Consider the following 22943-nt stretch of genomic DNA (forward strand, 5'->3'; position numbering starts at 1 on the left):
AGGGTGCCGGGGCTCCGCCACAGCCGTGTGCTTGCTTCTGTCCACACGAGATCAGGGCAGCTCGCGGAACAAGTACAGCCATGAAATGCGAGCCTCCGGCTTCATCTCTGAAACCAGGAAACCAGTGTTGAAGGGAAGCGGGAGACGCTGGCTGAGTCCCGGGGGGTCACCGCTTCTGCGTTAGAGACCAAAACAAAAGCCTTTCAGCTAAAAAAGGGTACAGCAGCTTGGGAGTTAAAAGACAGTAGTTGAAATGTTTTTATAGAGATTGAGTGTGCAGTTTTGATCTTTTAAGTAAGATGCTAAAAAAAGAAAAGAAAATTTACCCATCATGCCTTTACCTAGAGATACTCACTATTAATATTTGTGTGCATTTCTTCTAGTCTTTTCTTTCTTCCTTTCTTTTATGCATGTGTGTATATGTTGTGTGGTGTGTATGTAATGTGTGTGTGTGGTGTGTGTGCATGTTGTGGGTGACGCCTGCGTGCACGATGTGTCAGCTCCCCCGTCCGCCCCGTACGTACGTCGCTCTCGGGAGGCAAGGGCCTGAGGACGCCGTGGGGGGTAGCTGCAGATCTGGGCTCTGGCGTGAGCACCGTGGACCCCTCCTCCGCCCGCAGCCCCTCACCCCTGGGGTCCCTGGCGCCCCACCTGACCGCCGGCCCCATCTTTGCAGGACGGCCGTTCTCAGCGAAGGGCCCTGCACTCGCTACTGAGCTGTGGCCATGGGCCTGCTTGCCTTCCTGAAGACCCAGTTCGTCGTGCACCTCCTCATCGGCTTCGTCTTCGTGGTGAGTGGGCTAATCATCAACTCCGTCCAGCTCTGCACGCTAGTCCTCTGGCCCGTGAACAAGCGGCTGTACCGCCGGCTGAACTGCCGCCTCGCATACTCGCTCTGGAGCCGTGAGTACCCCCCGCGTGTGCACGGCGGGGATCGGGGGGCCACGGACAGTCCGGACAGCGACCTTTCTGCTGGATGATCCCAGACGAACCAGTGCAGGGCCCCTGGGGGTGAACGCCTGTGGTGGTGAGATAAGACGCAATGGGCTGGCTCTCGCTCCCCGGCAGGAACTGGGGGCTGCTCCTGGCCAGTAGATGTGGGGGGGGCAGGGTTTGGCCCGAGCTCTTCACTGGGCTGAACCACGTGACGTCCCAACCCCTGAGCCTCTGGACCCACAGAGGTGGCAGTTCCACATGGTCTCACACGGTACTCTGGATATTTGAAAACGAGCAATGATAAAGTCTGTTCACCATGACCAGGCCCTAACAGCTGCCGCCGGTACGTGGCCAATCTTGGGTCACCAGACCCCCAGTCACCCTAGCACCAGAGTACAGTGAAGCTACCCTCGGGGGGCCTGTCATCACGTGTAAATGTTGCGGTATCTCTCTGCGAAAGGCAAGGACTCTCACCCGTCTCTTAATTAAATGTATGTGTTTAGGCATGTACAGGTGTTACCGATACGCCCTTGTGATGTGTGTGCATTTGTACGAATACAATCAGTCTTCACCCATCAGCTGGACAGAGACTTAGAAGCTGCTGACAGGGGGCGGGGGGGGGTGCCGCTCGCCCTGCGGGTTGGGGTCACGGGGCACATCTTTGGACGGCAGTTTGCCGGTAGCAATGCACAACTTAAACGGTTCCATTTTTTGACCTAAATATTCCACCAAATAAGAATGTAACCTAGAAAGATATCTGCAACAGTACATATGTGTGCAGATATTCTCATGTTACCACTTTTATATTAGCACAAGACTAATATAAAAATGAGCAGCCTAAATGCCCATTAATGGAAGCTAACTGTGGTGTGTCCCACACGGCCACTAAGAACAACAGGGAGAACCTCTCTTTCCTGACAGAGAACCAAGTTCAAGGTACATTTTTAAGTGAAAACGGAAGCTATAAAACAAAGCACAGAGGGTGCTTTGCCTTTATTTACTTTTAAAAGACACGTGTGTGACGTGTCTGCACTTGTGTGTGGCCACCCCGGCTTAGAGAAAGCTGAAGGGTGAACAGAAACGTAACTACCGCGGGAGTGAAGGAAGGCGGGGACTCTCATGTTTATTTCATACTGTGTGCTGTTTACACTTCTTAGCATAAGAACACGTTTCTTTTACAATGAAGAGAAAATAATAGACATGGTACTTCCTGTGGGAAGTGGTGAGTCTGCGTGCCTGACCCTGTGACCCCTCCCAGTGCGGGAGCAGGAGGAGGGCAGCTAAGCAGGCCGTGGGGTGTCCACGCCCAGGTGTATGTGCCCCGCACAAGGGGCGCCAGCCCCGCCCGCGCTTCCAGCCGTAAATAGTTTAAACTGCAATAAATAGCATAAACTGCCATAGTTTCAGTTCCCAGGTGGTTTTTTCCTAAATAAAAGGCCACCTTTGTGTGTGTGTGAGAAGGAGAATTAGAAATCCTATCATACAGGACATACAGGTGAGTTATTTACGAGTATCACCGTGGGAGATGAGTACATACCTAAAGGGCAAATGCCAACTAGATGAAAATCATAGACTCCACCTCCGGCAGTATTCTGAAGTTAAAACACTACAAAACAGCCAAATTCTGGATAAAGCCAGCTTTTTAATGCATTGCTGTGTTCATAGTAAGTAAAGGCAATCCCTCAGCCTCGCCCCCGCCCCTTCACAGAGGAGGGCACTAAGATGGGGTGCCAGCACTGCTTGCCAGGGGCCCTCGCCTTGGCAGCTGCAGGAATGGGGCTGAGTCTAAACCAGGATCCTGAGGATTCGCTGAAGTGAGCAGCTTAGCAGTGCCCGTGAGGTCAGAGGCAAGCGGAAGTGTGCTCTCGGGAGTGTCTCTGATTCAGGCCTGAAGAATCACACAGATTGAGACAAATTGTATATGAGCTCCGAGTCAAAGAACAACAAACATGCAACAACAGATTTAGACAAAAGACTACCCAAAGTCACCAGATTGGAAAAAAAAAAAACAAGTAGAACTTCTATGAATAAAAATTGTAATTATAATATTTTTTAAAAGTAAAAGCTTAGTGAATGAACATTACATCAGATTAGATACAGCTAATGAGAGAGTGAGTGAACTGGACATTATTATGAAGAAATCATCCCGATTGCAGTAGAATGACAAGATGAAAAATATAAAATAGGAGTTAAAAGATGTAAGGGGAGAGTGAAAGTCTATGAAACAGATCTTGGACTCCTGTCCCCGAGGAAAGAATAAGCAGAAGCACCATTGGAGGAAATGATGGCTGAGAATTTTCCCAAACGGATGAAAAACAAGATTCTGTAGCTCTAGGAAGCAAATGTATACGAAGCAGGGTATGTAAACAGAAATTCACACTTAGACCCATCACAGAGAAATCACAAACCACCAGAGACAAAAAAGAAGATCTTAAACACGCCCAGAAAAGAAAGCTAGAACACCTACAAAGATTGACAGACTCCCAGCTGACTCGGCAGAACGTATGTAATCAGAGCCAGAGGCAGTGGGCTGTCTCCAGCCTAGAACTCTACATCCAGCAAAGTGACCTTTCAGGAATGAGAATGAGATAAAACAGCCTGAGGGGAACAAAAAGTCAGCATATCGTCACCTGAAATTTTTTTAAAGAATATTCTTTAGTAAGAACAAAAGCCATCAAAAAAGTAGGGTCTGAGTTACCAGAAACACTGGTGGACTGAGAAATTGGTAAGTAGGTAAATCTAAACAGTCATATAAAATAATAACGATGCCCAACCCGCGTGGCTGCGAGCAGACGGGACCAGCGGCAGGCAGTCTGTCAATCAGGAGTGGGGACCAAAGTTAGGACTCCATCATTCTTGTATTTGTCAGGAAGACATCAGAGATCTTTCCTTAAGACTTTGTTAACTAAGTATAGGGTAGAAAACAGAAATCAAACATAACTTCTAAACTATTTGAAAAAGATGGATTAAAAAAGCAAAGACAAATTCATTTTTTAAGGCAAAGAAGTATAAAAATGCATAAAAATAAGAAAACTTGAGATTTATGTAAAATCCCCCAATATTTGGAAGGAACACAGGTGCCCACTGAACCCGCATGCTGTGAGAGTTTCCCCCAAGACCCGGTGAATTTGGGGAGCTTCTCCACTTGTTTATGTCTTAAATACACGAGCAGGAGTCCTTCCCGGATTTGAGCTGGTGAAATCTTTCCCCGATTCCATGGGCATGTGGGGTGAGCGAGAGTCACACGAATGTGTAGACCAGCGGTCCCCAACCTTTTTGGCACCAGAGGCCGGTTTCGTGGACGACAGTTTTTCTGCGGACGGAGGGCGGTAATGCAAGCGATGGGGTTCGCTAGCTGGCCAGCCGCTCACCTCCTGCTGGGTAGCCTGGTTCCTAACAGGCCGAGGACCGGTACCGGTTTGCGGCCCGGGGGTTGGGGACCCCTGGTGTAGACGACCCTGAACCACTGCTTTATTTTCAACTCTGCGAGCATCCCTGTGTTCAATCTGTGATGCCAGGTGTCTTTTGCTGTCCCCCCGAGCCCAGGGTGACTCTGTCGTCCTCAGGCCCGAGGAGTCTTCGCGCTGTGTTAAGGACACAGATGTGGAACCAGACCTCCCTGCTGACCTCAACCAAGGTTCTAACCCTTCTCGTCTGTGAAACAGAGACGGTACCTCTCAGCTGGACCATCAAGATTAAATTAACGCATAGAGTGTGCATACAACACTGCTCAGTGAACGATCACTATTAGTAGGCAAGTGTGAATTTTTCAAAACATCATTCGTTGAAATGTGCAGAGCATGGCTTGCTCATGTGTGTAAGGGCCAGCATATGTTAGAATGAAGGAAATCACAAAAAAAGTCCTCATTCAAAATGTTCTCCAAATTGACCGTGAGAAGATTCACGGCGTCAGCCCTGGCCGCGTATGTAGCGATCTACGATCTATGATCTACGAGAGAAAAAGCGACTGGATGTGACTGGAAATGGGCTGAGCAGCCCACTGGGCCGTGCTGGCAGCTGGTGGAACAGAGCTGCCTTGACACGCCGCTTTCCTGCAGGCAACCCTCTGCTGGACCCACTCTCCGGGCGGGGAGGGGGTAAAACGCCTGCAGGGGCTGCCTGTGTTGTCTTCAGTTCATTCCTGCTCACCCGCCCCACCTGGGCCAGACCTCTCGCGCTGGACCAGAAATGCCCAGGTCCCAGGTGCTGCCAGGAGAGGGTGTGCGGCCAGGGGAAGGCACCCCGCCCGCACCCCATGCGCACTTTCTCCCCTGCATCCGGGCTGCTGGCCGGAGCTCCTGCCCATAGAAGCCTGCCGTGTGGTGAGGAGGCCGTGTACCCGTGCCGGCCGCCCAGGGATGAGCGCACAGTCCCACGCAGTGGTCCTCGTGTGCCTGGACGGTGCCGCGGGGTCGCAGCTCTGGCGTCCTTTCCACCTGTGCGTGGCCAGTGGACGTGGTCCGTCCCTCGCAGGTGGCAGCTCTGAGCCGGCGCTGTGGTGTCCAGCAGCGTGATTTGCAGGTCATCCTGAGAGGCGGTCGTGGAAACAAGGGCCCTTTAGATGCGGCGTTGGCGCCCACGTGAGTGAGGCACGTGTTGTCAGGCCTACGTGAAGAAATGACTTTGAAAGTAGCTTTTTTAGCAAATTCCGTGTCTGGGGGGGTCTGAGACTCGCACCCCTCCTTGCTTCGTCCAGGGCTTCCTCCATCACCCACGGGGCGCCCGGGAGGGAGAGCCGGGTTCACTGGGGTCCTGGGCACCCCCGCGGGCTCTGCATCCTCCCCAGAGGGCGGCTGAGGTCCCTGCTCCTCAGACGAGGGGCCCGCGGGTCGGAGAAGCCCAGCCAGGCCGCCACCCTCCCTGCCGGGTGAGTTTTACATCAGCGGGTTGAGGCTGTATTGATTCCTCTCAGACTCGTGGTGAGAAAGCATTGCAGGATTTCCCCATCAAAGAGACGGCCACACCTCAGTGTTAACTGCGGCATCGTTCACAGTAGCCAAGACGTGGAAACAACGTCCGTGTCCATCAGCAGATGGACGGACGGGCAAAATGTGGTCTATACGTGCAAGAGAATATTATTCAGCCTTTAGAAAGGAAATCCTGCCGTACGTGACAACATGGGTGAACTTGGAGGACAAGATGTGGCGGAGCCAGTCACAGAAGGACAAACTGCACTTGTCCCTCTTATATGAGGGGCCTAACGTAATCGAGCTCAAGGAAGCAGAGGAGAGAACGGGGGCTGCCGGGGGCTGGGGGAGGGGAAGGGGCGAGCGCTGTCCGATGGGTGTGCAGCCTCGGTTACGCACAGTGAGTAAGTCCTAGCGCCCCGCAGTTACCAGTACTGTACTGTCCGCTCAGAATCTGTGAGGAGGGTAGGCCTCAAGTTAAATGTCCTCACTACAGGCTTCCCTGCTGGTGCAGTGGTTAGGAATCCGCCTGCCAACGCAGGGGACACGGGTTCGAGCCCTGGTCCGGGAAGATCCCACATGCCTCGGAGCAACTTAGCCCGTGCGCCACAACTGCTGAGCCCGTGAGCCACAACTACTGAAGCCCGCACGCCTAGAGCCCATGCTCCGCAGCAAGAGAAGTGACTGCAATGAGAAGCCCGTGCACCGCAACGAAGAGTAGCCCCTGCTCGCCTCAACTAGAGAAAGCCCGTGTGCAGCAACAAAGACCCAACGCAGCCAAAAATAAATAAATAAAATAAATGTCCTCACTACAATAATGAATAAACCCTTCCTTGTTCCCAAGCAAATTGCTTCAGAAGCAACGGTCTCGGCCACAGGCTCCTACTTGACCAGCTGACACATGGAGGTTTGCCCAGGCCTCCGTCATCGAGAAAGGAGCAGGCCATCGCCAAGCTGCACGTGCGTCTGTCTCAGCCCCGGTCCCCGCCGCCTCGGTGGGATGGTTGGCAAGCCCCCCAGCAGCTGCCTGTGCTTCCAGATGGACAGGTCAGCCTAACCTTGGGCCTCTTTATTTCTTTTTTCTTTTTCTTTTAATATTTATTTATTGGGCTGTGCTGGCTCTTAGTTGCGGCATGTGGGATCTAGTTCCCTGACCAGGGATCGAAGCTGGGACCCCTGCATTGGGAGCGCAGAGTCTTAACCGCTGGAGCACCAGCAAAGTCCCTGTTTCCTTCTGCTTTGTAATTCTTAAACAGCTATCAGGGGGTGAAATTCACCCATTTAAAGCATGCAGTCCGGCGGTTTTAGTGTATTCACAGAGTCACGTGCCCATCAGCACAGTCTAATCGTAGAACATTTTCACCCCATAAAGGAGCGGTCACCCCCCCCCATTCTGCCCCCTCCCCAGCCCCTGGCAGTCACTGTTCTACCTCCTGTCTCAGTGGCTTTGCCTCTTCTGCACGTTTCATGCAAATGGAACCATGCAGTGTGGTCGTTGTGTCTGACTCCTTTCACTCAGAGCTCATCCACACCATAGGGCGTGTGAGGCCCACGCTCCCGCGTCACTGAAAGACGTCACCCTATGTGGATATGCACTGTCTGTTCATGCATCAGTTGACGCACATTTGGGTTGCTTCCCCTTTGTGGCTTTGTGAATAACGCTGCCATGAACATCCGTGTTCAAGTTTTCGCACAGACATCTGTCCTCATTTCTCTTGGGCATCTACCTAGTGGTGGAATTGCTGGGTCCTCTGGTTACTCTGTCTGGAACATAGTTTTCCAATGCGGCTGCACCTTTTACGTCCCCACCGGCAGCGTCAGGGGTCCTAGGCACCCTGTCCTCACCAGCACTTGCTATTCGTTGTCTGTCTGTTAGATGACAGCGTCCTGGTGAGTGTGACGAGGTTGCCTCGCCGTGGCTTTGGCCTGCACTTCCCCGATGACTGGCGATGCCGAGCATCTACGTGTGTGCTTGCTGGCCGTCTGTAAATCGTCTTTGGAGAACGTCTGTTCAGGGCCTCTTGTCTTTCCATTCCTTGGGTCTTTCTTCGTGCCTTGAATGCTGGCTGGAAGTGGCCAGGCTAACAGGTTTATCCCGGGGGCGGGGGGGGAGTTTTCCTCTGTTGACCAGGCCTGCGTCCCCTCAGGGCCCTCTCTGGTCCCTTGATGAAGCTTATGGCGAGCATGTCCTGGAGCTGACCTCTTTATGACCCCTCCTCTTACTGCCCCGAGGGTAAGAGGGACCGCGGTTTCTGGTTTGAGAGCGTTCAGGTCTTACCTGAGTCGGCCTTCCGTCCAGTCCCCGCCTTGCGTAGAAAAGGAAGTTGAGACACCAGCACGTGGGGTGGAGCCGTGTGTCCCCCCACTTCCACGTGGGCTGGTGGGGACACTAAGTGGAAGGAGAAACCAGGCCCCGCGCCGAGGCCCATCCAGTCCCCCACAGCCCTGTGAGGAAGCCACTACTGTCTCCTGTCAGCGGGGAAACTGAGGCCCAGGCAGTCAGGCTCAGAGCCCCCTGTCTAAGCGCTGGGCTGTCCTGCCCCATCAGCCTTCCCTGGCCTCCCTCCCCAAGGGCCGGTCTCCGGAAAACCGACGGCTTGGTGTCCAGCAAACGAAGGACAGGCTGTCTGGTGGGCGTCCTGAGCCTGGGAGCCATGCTTCCTGGTCTGAGGCCACCGTCCTCGGGCGCCTGGCCGTGGTGGGTGTGATGCTGGCTGGCTGTGGGCCTGCAGCCTCCCCTTCCTGCTCTCCTGGGGATGGAACGTGTGCTATCCCGTCGGTCCACAGCACCTGTGAGACCTGCAGTCGGACATGACGATAAAGGTATCCACCTAAACTCTTGTAAAGAGTAATGTGGGTAAGAGTAACAGTGCTTAACATACATAAACTGAGGACCCCTTTGTAGCCCGATGAGGACCCTAGTCTATTTGTCTATTTCTGTGTTTTTAAGCTTCCTCTGAAACTTTCCACAGAGCCCCAGGCTCAGTGTGTTGGGCTGAGATGGGAACTCCACCACTTTTTATCTGTGCTTTGGGAATAATAATAGCACTAACTCAAGTCGCCTGAGGAGTAGATGATGTAACGTATGTAATTTACATAGCAGAGCACGTGGTATACTGTCGGTATTCGATAACTTGTAGTTGTTGATAATAATAGTAATATAATGATGATGGTGTATTCTCTTAATAAGCGAATGCTTTGCTCACCATGCCATCCTATGGGATATTTGATTTTTAAGAAAAGCGAAGATCTGATTTTTAAGAAAAAATATTTTAAATTAAGTCCTTTAGATATGTTGGTCAGAAAAAATCCACCTAAAATGGGTTCCCTCCTCCATCTCTTCTGCTTTCATCTGACTTCTCCCCTGACTTTTGCTTAGAGAAGCGTAATTAGAATTTTAGAAAACTTAATTTTACACATCAACATAAACCATCAAAACTCATTTCTAGCCGAAAACCCCAGTCGGGCTGGTACCGTACAAGCCCTGCCCACGTCAGGGAGCGGGGAGGGAGGGCCCGGCCGGAGTGCGGCGGTCTGCACCTCGCCGACGTCGCTGCCTGTGCGTCCGCAGAGCTGGTGATGCTTCTGGAGTGGTGGTCTTGCACGGAGTGCACCCTGTTCGCCGACCGGGCCACGGTGGGCCACTTCGGGAAGGAGCATGTGGTCATCATCCTCAACCACAACTTCGAAATCGACTTCCTCTGTGGGTGGACCATGTGTGAGCGCTTTGGCGTGCTGGGGGTGAGCGATGTGGGGCTCCTGGGAGGGAGTGGGGTGCGAGACGTGGGGGTCGCAGGAGGGTGGGGTAAGTGACATGGGGTCCCAGGGAGGTGCTGGCATGGCTCCCTGGGGTCTGGCCTTCCCTCTGGTTTAGCCCCCTGGTCCCTCCAAGCTAGGAGTCCGAGCATGGCTGACCGCAGGGCACCTGGGACTGCAGGCTGCCCCCAGCTGCCCCAGGGCTTGCTCATGAGACCAGGTGTTACTGCGTTTCCTCTCAAATCCTTCCTCCCCCGGTTGGCTCAGCTGCCTCAGATGAGACAGGATGAGGGGTCCCCTGCGGTGGAAGCACAGTGCGTGGTGGCCCTGGCATCTTCCTCGGGGAGCCCCGGGCCTGGCGGCCAGCGCAACCTCTACGTCCTTGGCTCCCCTCCTGCCCGCCTGCCCGCCTGCCTGCGGTTTCCCCATCTGGCGGCGCTTGCACTCTGGGTCCATGCTTATCCAGGGCGTCACACTCAGAGGCAGGGTCTCCCGAGGACAGCCAGGCCTGGGGGCGGCCTGCGGGGACGTGCCCTCGGGGACCTTGTGGTCCTGATGCGCCGGCTGCTCTGCCCTCCCCCCAGAGTTCCAAAGTCCTGGCTAAAAGGGAGCTGCTTTACGTGCCCCTCATCGGCTGGACGTGGTACTTCCTGGAGATCGTGTTCTGCAAACGGAAATGGGAGGAAGACCGGGATGCCGTCATCAAAGGGCTGAGGCGCCTGGCCGGCTACCCCGAATATGTGTGGGTGAGTGAGGGGTGAAGCCACACGGACTGTGTTGTCTTGAGTCCCAGGGGCGCAGCCTGAGTTCTCAGTGGCGAGCCGGCAAGAGCCTCTGAGCACCAGGGAAGCTGTCTGAGGAGGGCCGGGGCCCCGCCCCTCTGAGCCTGCAGGCTTGGGAACCCCTCTTGGACCACCTGCTCCCACCTGCCCCAGGTGGGACCCGCCACGCCAGGGGCACCGCCGCCCCGCAACCCGGCCCCACTCAGAGGACAGCCTGCTCGGCTGAGCCGGGGCTCCCTGGAGACGTTAGCGGGCCGGCTGCCCAGCGCCCAGGCTGTTCTGCCGAGTCAGGGCTCAGGACAAGCCCTCGTGAGCTATAGTTCTGTGGGTCGACGTGGACTTCAGTTGCTAGAAGGTTTGCGCTGCACATAAAACAGCCACCCTTCAAGGGCAGGGCAGGGCCCTGGGGTGGGGCTCTGGTGGTCCTTTCTGAGCCCCTGGATGGAGTTTGATGGACAGCCATCTGAAATGATCGGTATCGATCAGTTTGCATATCAGTTCCGGTCTCTGACGGCAGTTCTTTGAGAACTGGCTACGTACTTATTTGGTGTTTGTAACTCATCAAGGCAAAGGGATAGAAGACTTTGTTTTCCACTCGCCATCGGAAGGCTGCTGCCTAGGGACACCTTGTCTCACTCTCTCCAGGAAGTGTCTTTCCATTCCCTGAGAATAGGTGCAGGGCTGTCACTGTCTGTGAAGGAGTTGTGTGCGGAGTGTGATTGAGGCATCTCTGGTCATGCTCCGCACTGGTCGCTGGGGGGCGTCATTTCCACAAGACTTTGCCGCCAGGCGGGGGGCACGTGCAGGGGCGATGAGGAGCCTGTGGGGCTCCAGTCCCGGTCGCCAGCACCGCACTGACCTCCATCCCCTGTCTGTGTCTTAGTTTCTCCTGTACTGCGAGGGCACGCGCTTCACGGAGAAGAAGCACCGGGTCAGCATGGAGGTGGCCGCCTCCAAGGGGCTGCCCGTCCTCAAGTACCACCTGCTGCCTCGGACCAAGGGCTTCACCACCGCGGTCCAGTGCCTCCGTGGGACAGGTAAGAGCCACCCGCTGGGACTGTCTCCAGCCCGGGCTCCGAGCAAAGCAAGACGTGAAATCAGTGATTTGCCAAAAACCAGATCAGTGAGTTCCGTGTAAAATACAGGATGCCAGTGGCATTAAAGGGAGAACTGGGTACTCGGATTTACATGTTGTAAGATTCTCATATCATTTTTTGAGGTGATAAAATACTAGTTAATGGAAAACAACGAAAATGATAATAAAAAGGTATATAACTGAAAACCTTATAAAGGAAAAAATATATATCCAATTAATCCAAAAGGAAGGCAAGATGAAAGGGACAAAGAACAGGATGGATAGGAAACGGTGGCTTTAAACACAAACGTGCCAGTAAGTACAGTAGATGTGAATCAACTAAATGCCCCAGCAATCCAGGTAAAGAGCCGCGGGGGGACCTGCTGCGGGGTGTCATCTAGCACCTGCCACCCTCTGCCCCTCTCCCTGCAGTCGCAGCTGTCTACGACGTCACACTGAACTTCCGAGGAAACAAGAACCCGTCTTTGCTGGGGATCCTCTACGGGAAGAAGTACGAGGCGGACATGTGTGTGAGGTGAGCGGGCAGGTGCCCACAGGGGCGGGGCCGGCAGGTGGGCGGGACTGGGGCCGGCTCCTCCCACCTCCTGGAGGTGGCCGGCATTCCACCCTCCAGGGCCGGCACACGGTGGGGACAGTACAGAGCAAAGGAGTGGGTGCGACTTACAGGAGGAATGTTCCAGAAGCTCCAAGGGAGGCGTGACCCCTCCCACTGGAGGGAGCAGAGGCTTTTTGGAGGAGGCGTCTGAGCTAAAACTTGGACAGCAAGTAGGACTTTCATAGACAGGAGAGGAACAAGCTGTCCCCATCTGAGTGGGACGCACACGTGTCCCCCTTTTTCATGGTGTACAGCCACACAGACCACCTGGGAGAGAAGGTGGGGTCAGGGCCACGTGCTGGGCTTCGGGCTCCTGGCTGCCCGGTCTGAGCTGGGAGGTTCCACCCCGCCAGCCTCCACCCCACTGGCTCAGAGGCAGCCCCGCCCGCACTGGTTAACGCAGGGCAGCTCTGGATGGTCGCCGCGGGACCCCCGAGGATCCCCCAGAAGCGAAACCCAGCCCGAGGAGGGGCCCCATATGGCCCTTAAAATGTCCCCAGGTTATCAGAAACTATTCCCGCTGGTCTGTGCAGTGAGCATTTATTGCGTGTCTGCTGTATGCACAGGAAGGGGGTAGAGGGATCAGAGAGAAGGGAGCTTCTGAAAGGATTCACTGCTGCAGAGGCAGAAACGTGCTCGGTGGGCGGGGCAGCTCCCAGGACCCATCCCAAGCCCTGCCCTGGGGCCGGCGATGCAGAAACGTGCTCGGCGGGCGGGGGAGCTCCCAGGGCCCATCCCAAGCCCTGCCCTGGGGCCGGCGATGCAGAAATGTGCTCGGCGGGCGGGGGAGCTCCCAGGGCCCATCCCAAGCCCTGCCCTGGGGCCGGCGATGCAGAAACGTGCTCGGCGGGCGGGCGGGGCTCCAGGCGCCACTCTGGGAGCAGAGGAAGGGAAATGACAAAGTGACCGTCTTTCTCTCCAGTTTGTTGGGCCATAATGGGAGAGGCCACCTGCACCCTGTCCTCCCACCTCCGCGGAAGCCCTTGCGGCTGGCTCCGCCCCCTCCCCGCCCCCCCACGGTGCTGAACTTTCACCCCCGGGTAGAAACCCGCATCTCTCTGAGCTGATCGGTGCAGGGTCTCCGTCCCGCGGAAACTTACGGCCTGACGCTGCACTGCTTATGGCGTGACTTTTTGCTGGCACTGGTGGCTTTGGCCCAGAGGGGCAGGGATCTCAGGGTCAGAGGGGAACAGAATCCCTTTTGGGGTCCATCCCGAGTGACTCGTGGTCTTGGTGAAATGTCCAGACGTCCAGGGCCACTGGCAGAGCCTGAGGCGCCACTGGGAGGGCGGGCTCCATGTCTGTAACACAAGATCAAGGTCAGGGACTAGGGCTGTGGCCGGAGGTCGCCGTGTCTCTCCACCACGCTCTGATGCTCCATGTTCCTCTGCCTCGTGAAGAGAAGATAATCCACCCAGAAGTCTTTTTACCTTAAAGCACAGCCTGGGGGCTGCTCTGTTCATTAAGCGGTGTTCTGACCTGATTGTAGCTCCAGGCCTAATTCCAGGCAGGCCTTCCAGGTCCGTGTGTTGTCTGGATGATCCTGTTTGAACTCGCCAGTCTTCCTGTTTCACTCACATGTGCCCAGAAAGGCAGGACGTTCCTGTGTGTATAAACCACATAGCCCCGTCTCTGTGTCAGCCCCATGTCGGCCACTGACCACCACCGACTTGGTCAGTCTGACTGCAGACTGCAGGGCTCTGACCGGCCCTCTTCATGTTAGTCTTGAGAGCTTGAGCCAGGACAAGTTTAAAAAAAAATACCACTCAGTTCTCCTGCCCCGGTGTAGGAAGTTTCCAGGAATAATTTTGTGAAGATAAACCGGAAGCTGGGTGGCTTTTTCCCTCTGACGTTCACAGAGGACTAGCTCAAAGTCGCTGTAGGGTCTCTTATTCCATCCCGGGATCAAGGGAGAGCCCAGGACCCTTGCCCTTAGCTCTCTAGAACCCCTGGCCGGGGGCTGACCACCGGTGGCCAACAGGGAACGGGTGATCTTTCTGGGGCCCTGGATGGTCCCGGCCATCTTCACGGGAGCCCTCAGAGGCAGATCCTGCTCTGGTCCCTGGGTAGGAGGGCTCTGGCAGCCTTAGCCGCCCGAGATCAGAGCTGGTAGGTGGCAGAGCGGGGGGAGCCCGCCTGGTCCAGCTGCAGGCCGATGGTCACACCACCCTCCAGGCTATACCGCCCCTCCACGTGGGCACTCAGCTCCAGCTGGAGAGGAGTGGCGCTTTAATCTGCTCATTTTCCCCTTTGTTGCAGAAAATGTGAGGCTATATTTCACCCAATCATATCTTAATAAATGTATTCTTAGAATGTCTAAAAGTTTCAACTTACTGTTTTGTATTACCAAATGGGTGTCTTGAGTAAAAGCAATATCCCAGTGAGTCCAAAACATACCTGTAATCAAAGAAGACAAGGTTCCTGTGACCCAGTGGAGTTGTGCCTCATTTCCCCGGGGGCCTGAGACTGGGCATGGCCAGGGCCTTGGGGATGGTGGCTTGAGGCTCTCCTGTGTCCATGCTGGCAGTTGGGGCCAGCGTCCTCAAAGTGGAGTCAACTCCAGAGTTGTGTTTATGTTTTATCTCATCATTTAAAATTCTTAATTTTATATATTTTGTCCTGCATATAACAGACATACAACAGAACCTGTATGTGGTAATGTGAAATCAGGGGAGAACGGTCACGTGAGTTTGACACTTTTGGCCGTCATCTCTCTGTGGACAGACCCCTTCCAACTTCCTGTCCTTCCTGAGACGGCACCTGTGGCAAACCCTTCAAGCCCTACTTCTCACCGTGTACTCCTGGAGGTCCCCAGCACCTTTCGGATCCACAGAGTTAAACCGTTTTGTTTACTAGGAGGTTCTAAGTCTTCTCTCCTCTGAGCATACAGCGGAGTCTCCCAGAGGCTGCGTGACATGTGGCCCAGCATCGCTCGGATGTCTGGTTGCGTGTGTGCTTGTAAAACTGGGAAGTTTTACAAGATGGATGGTAAAGATGGATCGGTATAACCCACAAAAACCAAAGTTCTCAACTTTTAGAGACAAGAAGGTAGGGCTTTGGGCTTTTTGGTGGCGCAGTGGTTAAGAATCCGCCTGCCAATGCAGAGGACATGGGTTCGAGCCATGGTCCGGGAAGATCCCACATGCCGTGGAGCAACTAAGCCCGTGTGCCACAACTACTGAGCCTGCGCTCTAGAGCCCGCAAGCCACAACTACTGAGCCCGTGCGCCACAACTGCTGAGCCTGTGCTCTAGAGCCCGCAAGCCACAACTACTGAGTCCGTGCACCACAACTACTGAGCCTGCGCTCTAGAGCCTGCGTGCCACAACTACTGAAGCCCGCATCCCTAGAGCCCGTGCTCTGCAACAAGAGAAGCCACCACAATGAAAAGTACCACACCGAAGAGTAGCCCCCGCTCGCCGCAACTAGAGAAAGGCCGTGCGCAGCAACGAAGACCCAACGCAGCCAAAAATAAATAATTTATTAAAAAAACAAAAAAAACCCCAAAAGGTTGAGATCCCTAAAAACATGGAGATTTGCCTCTGGCCGTGGACTTTTCTTCTGGCTCTGCTCTCACTCTGGACCCTCTGAGGTGGGCAGCCAGCCCCCGGGATGACCGCGGTCCCTTGTTAAATTACCGTTGCTCACACGTGCGCTCAGCGGCCCCTCCTGGCGATCCCGGGGTACTACAGTTGCCGTAGAAAGCGGTCCTTGCCCTGCTTGTGTTACCGGGTAGACACCTCCCCTCCTGGGGCTGGTAATTCAGCTGGTGATAGGGCTTGTACAGAAGTCAGTGTCACAGCTGGTGATAGGGCTTGTACAGAAGTCAGTGTCACAGCTGGTGATAGGGCTTGTACAGAAGCCAGTGTCACAGCTGGTGATAGGGCTTGTACAGAAGTCAGTGTCATCATTGAAGCCAGCCGTTTGTTAATTGAGATTAAAGTTTCGAAATCTCTACTGCTTTTCATATTTGAAGCAAATGGATTTCATTTGTGAAACACAAACTCTTCTTTGCCTCATAAAAGACACTCTCAGCCATGGTCACTCCCAAAGAACAAACCATTAAGAAAGACCAAAACTGCTTAATGAACGGTCAGTTTTCCCAGTGGAGCTGGGGGCGCGATCTGCTCAGCTGACTGCCCCTGGGTGTTCCCGGGCAAGGCTTCTGCGCTCCCGGTCACGTGAAGCACCTCCCAGCCCCTCCCTGGTTCCCTGCAGTCCCACTGGGCATGGCGGAATGCCCGAGAAGTTACTTTGATGTGTGTGTGTTTTTAGAAATTGAGAGTCAGATTTGAATAGAAAAGGCAGGGCTGACAAGTAACCCTGATGCATGATGATGTGTTTTTCCCCTTTTCAGTTTGATGTCATCTGGTAATTCACTCTGCTTTCAATCTTCTTAATAAAACAGGAGATTTCCTCTGGAAGAGATCCCGCTGGATGAAAAGGAAGCGGCTCAGTGGCTTCATAAACTGTACCAGGAGAAGGTAAAGGCGCTCAGCTCTCCCCACACCCACCCTCCTCTCGGGGTCTCACGAAGAGGTTTCAAAGGGGCAGCTAACGGGGCAGGCAGGTAGCACACTGGCTTCCTCTGGAGACAGGAGTGCTGTGCCACTCTCAGATTCTTCTTTCCAGTCCTCTTCTTCGTCTTTCATTTTTCCTAACTTTTGAGGAATTAACAAACTAGAGAAAAGTGTAATGGATATCATAATGCTTGTATAACCATTGGCAATAACATTTTATCACATTTGTTTCATTTTTTCATGTAAAAGAAATTATAGACATATAATACGCATTATGTTTGTGTGCATGTGTATATATATGATTTAATAAGTAAGGCACAATATAGATGATGTGACAGGCTTCTTATGATGACCCCACCCAGTCCCTCCTCCATCCCCCCAACATGCCTCACCCCCGACTTTATACTGTGTGTATAAAGTTTATTTTATACACACAAACAAACAGGACACTAGGTTATCATCTTCAGCAATAGGGGAGGCTTGGATCATCAGAAAATCCTTCTAGTATAAAATACATATCCTTTTAGATGCATTGACAAGTGTTGAAGAAAGTAAGGGAAATCTCTAGGGAGCAAAAGAGGAGGTGGGACTGAAATCCAGGTGGGAAGGCTGCGAGCTGAAGCTCGTGGAGTTTGCTGGTCCACCCAACCTGAAGTCTTGAGTTTTAATGCCTACCTGGAAGCAGAGAACAAAGATTTGACCTCACTTGGGGCTGGAAGTTGGAACTGAAGACCCTAATGAAGCTGGGACCCTCCTGGAGTTTTGCCCTCAAGTGGTTAAACTGGAAAATGTAACTGCCAGCGTAGGAAGTGACTTTGAAGTTGACTTTCCCCCTTGGTCTCTAAACGTCCCCCTGGTAATTCATAATCACAACACTGTCCTCAAACAGGTGTCGGGATTGAAGTTATACTAACAGCATAGTTCAAGAAGAACTAAGCCAAAATATCAGCATAAAAAGTGGTTCTAGGTGAATCTCTCTAGAGTCCCTGAGAAAAGCACATGTAAAACTAGAAGAACACGACTCCAAACCTAAGCTGCCCGAGATTTCTTCAGAAAAATTCTGCTGGAGATGCACTCATAACCAAAATCCACGATGGGCAAGTACAACAGACAAACAGAAAAATTAAACCCTCCCGAAACTTCAGCTAATGGAACTACCAGGCAGAGACTCAAATCAGTATGTTTGAAATGATTAAGCAAAAAAGAAGGGATTGAAAACAAAAGAACAAGACCTATTAAAAAATGAGACAGATTTGAGAAAAACCAAGTAAAATGTATAGGCATGAGAAATCTACTAACTGACAGCAAAATCTTAGTTAACAGATTAGATAGCAGATTAGATACAGCTGAAGAGACAATTAGTAAGCTGGCAGGTTTTGAGGACATTACTCAGAATGCAGCACAGAGGAAGTGAAAATGTAAAAAGGAAGTTTAAAAGATCCAGAGGATAAACAGAGGTCCAGAATGTAACAATTAGAAAGTCCAGAGGAGAAGGTGGGAAGATCGGTGAAGAGCAGTTGTCAGAGATAACCGTAAAACTTCTAGAGTTGATGAACGTGGGTTTCATCAGCTTCAAGAAACCCAAGTCTGGAATAGGATAGATAAAAAGAATGTATATAATGTACATATACGTGTGTACAATATGCACACATACACATTATTACAAACATACACAAGATAGAGTAAACCCAGAGAGAGAACAAAGAAAATAAAAATAGCATAAATTATTTAAGCACAAAGCAAAGCTACAAAAGAGTGAATCTACTGCACCAAAAGCTTTTCTTTAAAAATATTAATAAAATAGAAAGCCTTGGGCAAGACTGACCAATTAAAAAAGAGTGCCGGCATTAAGGGGAATAAAAACGGTGACACAACCAAAGAGCAAGGAGTGAAAATAGTATGAGAGAAATATGACAACTTGATGCTCCTACATTTGAAAACTTGGATGAAATGTGTGATTTCCAAGAACAATAAAACTCTCCAGAAGAAGAAGAAACCTAAATAAAAAGGAATAGAGTGTGTGTGCATCACATGGTGGATGGGCAGAAAGACGTTGTATACACGAGCCTGCAAAAGAGAATGCATCTCTGGATCAGGGTCAAGTTTTAAAAGTTTGAAGGGACTTCCCTGGTGGTCCAGTGGTTCCAATGCAGGGGATGCAGGTCCGATCCCTGGTCGGGGAACTAAGATCCCACATACTGCGGGGCAACTAAGCCCGTGTGCTGCAACTACTGAGCCCACGGAGCTCTGGAGCACATGAGCCACAACTAGAGAGAAGCCTGCGCGCCGCAACGAAAGATCCCGCGTGTCACAGCTAAGACCCGACGCAGCCAAATAAATAAATAAATAAATATTTTTTAAAAAGTTTGAAACTCTTACAAAGAGTGACATTTGCAAGCAACAGTATTTGTTTAGCAGGAAATGAGAAATAACCTAAAAGTGCATTATTAGGAAGTAGATACATTATGTGTATTCATTTAACTGTGATTCAGTTAAAATGAATGAACTGCATATTAGCAATCTAAATGAATCTTGAGAAAGTAGGTGTTAAAAAAAAGCAGCTTGCAATAGGCGTATAGTGTGATGCTATTCACAGAAAATCACAAAGCGCAGGCGCAGTACCGTGCACTATCGTAGAGGTACCCAAGCACAGGAGTGCAGGTGTAAGCCCTTCCTGGGGATGGAGACCACCAGCTGAAGTGTGATGACTCCTGGCGGGGATGGGACCACAGGCCTTGTCTTCATCTCTAAGGGTTACTTTCTAAAACAACCTGATGCAAATACAGCAAGTGACAGGTTTTGACATAACTGATTTATTTGGGTATTTTCTATTATTTGCTATGTTTTTCCGTAATATTGAAACATATACATTTTTTATCGCTTTTCATGTCACTTACACTGTAATTTGCATCAGGGACCACACTGTGTGTCACGTTGTCCCATTTATTGTTTTTAGTGACCATTGTTTGTTACATCTGCAACGTTGACATAGATTTAATTCACCCCTTTAGATGCTGTGCTCCACCATGCGTGTTTCCCATGTGATGACGCCCCGTTTTGGCTAGTCGTCTTCCTACCTGTGAACAGTTATGAACTTTCTGCTGTTCCCTGTGCGGCAGGGCACGTGTGGGAGCGTTTCTGCCAGATGTTAACGCTGTGACTGGTGGTAGGAGGCTCTGGTCCCTTGTGAAATGTCTCTAAGTTGTGCTTCAAAGAGCCTGCCCGTTATGTCCCCAGCTGAGCATGAGAAGCCCTTTCTCCCCGTCTTGTGAGTAGGGGGTCTGCACCGCCTTCGGCCCTATTGCCCCCTGCCAGGGAATACGCAGACCCTGAAGCAGCCAAACTGGGTGCTTTGGTCCTGCTGTAACACACGTGTTTCCGGAGACACTGACGCCTCTGGTCACCTACCAGTGAGCTCCGGTCGTAACGTGGAAACAGACCTCGGTGTCACCAAAGGGCCTTGAAGGTCATTCCAGACAGTTTCCCCATTTTGCAGATGTGGGAACTAAGGTCCTGAGAAGGAGGTGACTATCCTGTGGGTGAAACTGTCCCCAGGTCTCCCGGCCTCTGCCCCTCCGCCATGCTCCCCCGTGCTTGCTGTGCTGACCAGGCGGGGTCGGTGAAGGAAAGGGGCCTGTAATGACAGAGGGCCTGGAGCCCCCGAGGGATGGGGCGAGGGAGGGACTGGAAAACGGTGAGGGAGGCTGGAGATGCTGATGGTTTAGGTGGTGGCAGTTTCTCTAAAGTTCCACAATAAGCACGTTCAACAGAGGTTAGAAAGAGGAAAGAGGAGATTGGTCAAGCAAGGCGTCAGGGTTAGGAGAAAGGACGTGATATTTGAGTGGCACGGGCAGCAGTGTGTGTGGCAGGTCCCTCCCCAGGAGAGCGGGTGCTCTTCCCCTTGTGTAACCCCACCTGCACCTGCGAGCAGGACACGGACAAGGGGGCTCTGCTCCTAGAGTTGAGTGCCTGGCTGGAGGTGGCCGGGCTGGCCTCTGGACCCTGCTCTGTGCGCTCCCGGAATGACGGGGTCCAGGAAGGGGGTATCAGGGGCATCTGGAGAAACGTCAGGAAGCAGGAGCAGGCCCGTCGGGGGGCGCGGGGTGCTGTCTGCTGGTGGGAGGGGCGGCGACGGGGGAAGCCTTTGGGTGTGTGTGGAATTACTGACAGGTCAGGACGGGACAGAGGCTACCACGACTGCCTGGAGGCCCACCCCACAGGGAGGACGGCCAGGCGTGGGTGCCAATGGCAGGCAGGGGGTGAGATTGTACATGAGCATCTGCGTTAGGGTCACATGTGTTTTATTCAGGTGATCAAAAGGCCTGTCACAAACTTGGTGCAAATCTGTAACCACAGTGCACTCTCCTGCGGGGCTAGGTCCTGCCTTCTTGTCTCTGGGTGGCCTCCGGGCCCGGTTCACCTGAACCGTGAGCTCGCCGAGAGCCCCAGGGCGCCCCTGCTTCCCTCCCAACAGGTGCTCTGGGAGCAGGAGGCATGGCCTGTCTGCATAGGGGCAGGTGGTCAGAGCGGAGCTGGCCGAGCGAACCGGCTTGAAGACGTTCTGGAGCTGCACAGGGGAGGGCCTTCTGAGGGGCGGAGGCTCGTGTGGTCGCCTGGAGGTGTACACACGGGCGTAAGGGTCGCAGCGGCTCCTGACCACACAGGACCTGTGGTGCCCGCCCCGTGCCCCGTCGATCAGCAGGGGCAGTTGGTGCCTGACCACAAGCTGGAAGAGGCCGCGAGGCTGGGCATTTGTTAATCCCCCTGCCCTGTTTTTATGCAATACACAACACAGCTGTAGAAAGCTAAATGCAGAAAATAAAATAGAAAAACAATGAGGGCAGGTGAGATTTACTCCCCCGGGTAATTAAGATCGTGTGGGTGTGCATCTTTCCAGACTCCGTCCTAGACAAATATATAGGCGTACATATTTTTACTGAAGTGGAATTATGTGGCACTTAACTTCTTTCAGAAAACAAACTATCGTGAGTGTATCTCCTTGTGAGCATGTGACGTGTCGTGGCTGCAGAGAAATCTCTGTCAGCCTCGCCGTTTCTCAGGCAGCTGGTGCTCGGTGTTGAGCGTGTGTCCCGTTTCCCTGTTGAGGATGTTCTGATGTCCTCACCCGGTCCTCTGTCCGCCCATCATTAGCCACCAGGACGCGGAGGAAGGAGAGGTTAAACAGCTTTCTGTGGGTGACACAGCCAGCGGGGGGTGCTGCCAGGCCGCCGGACCCCCAGCAGGTGGTGGCCGCCACCCTCGCCCTGGAGATGTCACAGGAGACGGCGAGGGGCCGGCCGACACCGCAGTCCTGGGTGTTGAAGGTGCGTGTCGTGCACCAGGCACCGGCTGACAGTTTTCCTAGGAAAGTTGTCTTGTCCAAGGGTTTGCATTTTTCAAACTTTTGGTACAAGCCACCAAGGTTCTCCACGAAGGTCGTGCCAACTTCATCTCCCACCCGCAGCCTGCATGGTCCGTCCACTTTATTTATAGGTTGAGTCATTTTTCACTGTGGGGTTATAACAACAGCACACGAAGAGGCCACTTTTCTGGTTGACTGTTTCAGGATGCGCTGCAGGAGATGTATAACCAGAAAGGTGTGTTTCCGGGGGAGCAGTTCAAACCCGCCCGTCGGCCGTGGACACTCCTGAACTTCCTCTTCTGGGCCACACTTCTCCTGTCTCCTCTCTTCAGCTTTGTCTTAGGCGTCTTTGCCAGTGGATCCCCCCTCCTGATCCTGACGTTCCTGGGGTTTGTCGGGGCAGGTAATGAACGGGCATGATGGTGCGGCTTGAGGTTGGGAGTCTTCCATGTGCCGGCCGCGGCGCCCAGGCCTGGAGATGGTCGGTCACCTGGGAGCCGGGATGCAACCTGAGCCTTGCCGGCCTCAGAGAGCTGCTCTGGCCACTGAGCCACAGGGCCGTGAAGGCCACAGCCAGATTCCAGGGCCATCTGTCCAGAAAGCTGGCCGGCCATCCGCCCGCCTGGCATCTCGTTCTGAGAGCTGTGTGGGGAGGGCCTGGGCCACCAGTTTGCACTCGGGCAGTTAGGGGCGTGGGCTGGTGTGACGGGCTGAGGTTCCCAGGACGCTTTCGAGGCCCTGCAGCACCGAGTGCACTGCTGGGCACCCGGTCTGTCGGGCACCTGGCTGGGCACCAGGGCCCTCAGCCCCGGCTGAGAACTGCCCCCCGCAGCGGGCGCACACTTCCCTGGGCTGGCGGAGGAGCAGAGCCGGCCGCCGCCCGGGACAGGCTGAGTGGCCAGGCGCAGGGAGGGGGCGGGGGAGGGGAGAAGGCCGGCCTGCCCCCCCAGGGAAGTCTGAGGCCGAAGGTCCGCCTGCCCCCATGACGAT

At 53.3% G+C, this 22943-nt stretch overlaps 1 protein-coding gene across 5 annotated transcripts in view; it reads left to right on the forward strand.

The window, feature by feature from the left end:
• AGPAT3 (1-acylglycerol-3-phosphate O-acyltransferase 3) overlaps window positions 1–22943 on the forward strand; it is a 97755-nt gene that overhangs the window by 72532 nt on the left and 2280 nt on the right. For all 5 annotated transcript variants that reach the window (XM_036850096.1, XM_036850094.1, XM_036850097.1 and 2 more), the window contains 7 exons: window positions 677–903; window positions 9415–9584; window positions 10184–10345; window positions 11265–11418; window positions 11889–11991; window positions 16480–16555; window positions 22158–22356. In XM_036850096.1, the coding sequence (XP_036705991.1) occupies window positions 726–903; window positions 9415–9584; window positions 10184–10345; window positions 11265–11418; window positions 11889–11991; window positions 16480–16555; window positions 22158–22356 (1042 nt within the window). In that variant the 5' untranslated portion in view covers window positions 677–725. The remainder of the gene's footprint in view (window positions 1–676; window positions 904–9414; window positions 9585–10183; window positions 10346–11264; window positions 11419–11888; window positions 11992–16479; window positions 16556–22157; window positions 22357–22943) is intronic.

This window comes from Balaenoptera musculus, chromosome 4, assembly GCF_009873245.2.
Source record: "Balaenoptera musculus isolate JJ_BM4_2016_0621 chromosome 4, mBalMus1.pri.v3, whole genome shotgun sequence".
In the NCBI taxonomy this organism is placed as follows: Eukaryota; Metazoa; Chordata; class Mammalia; order Artiodactyla; family Balaenopteridae; genus Balaenoptera; species Balaenoptera musculus.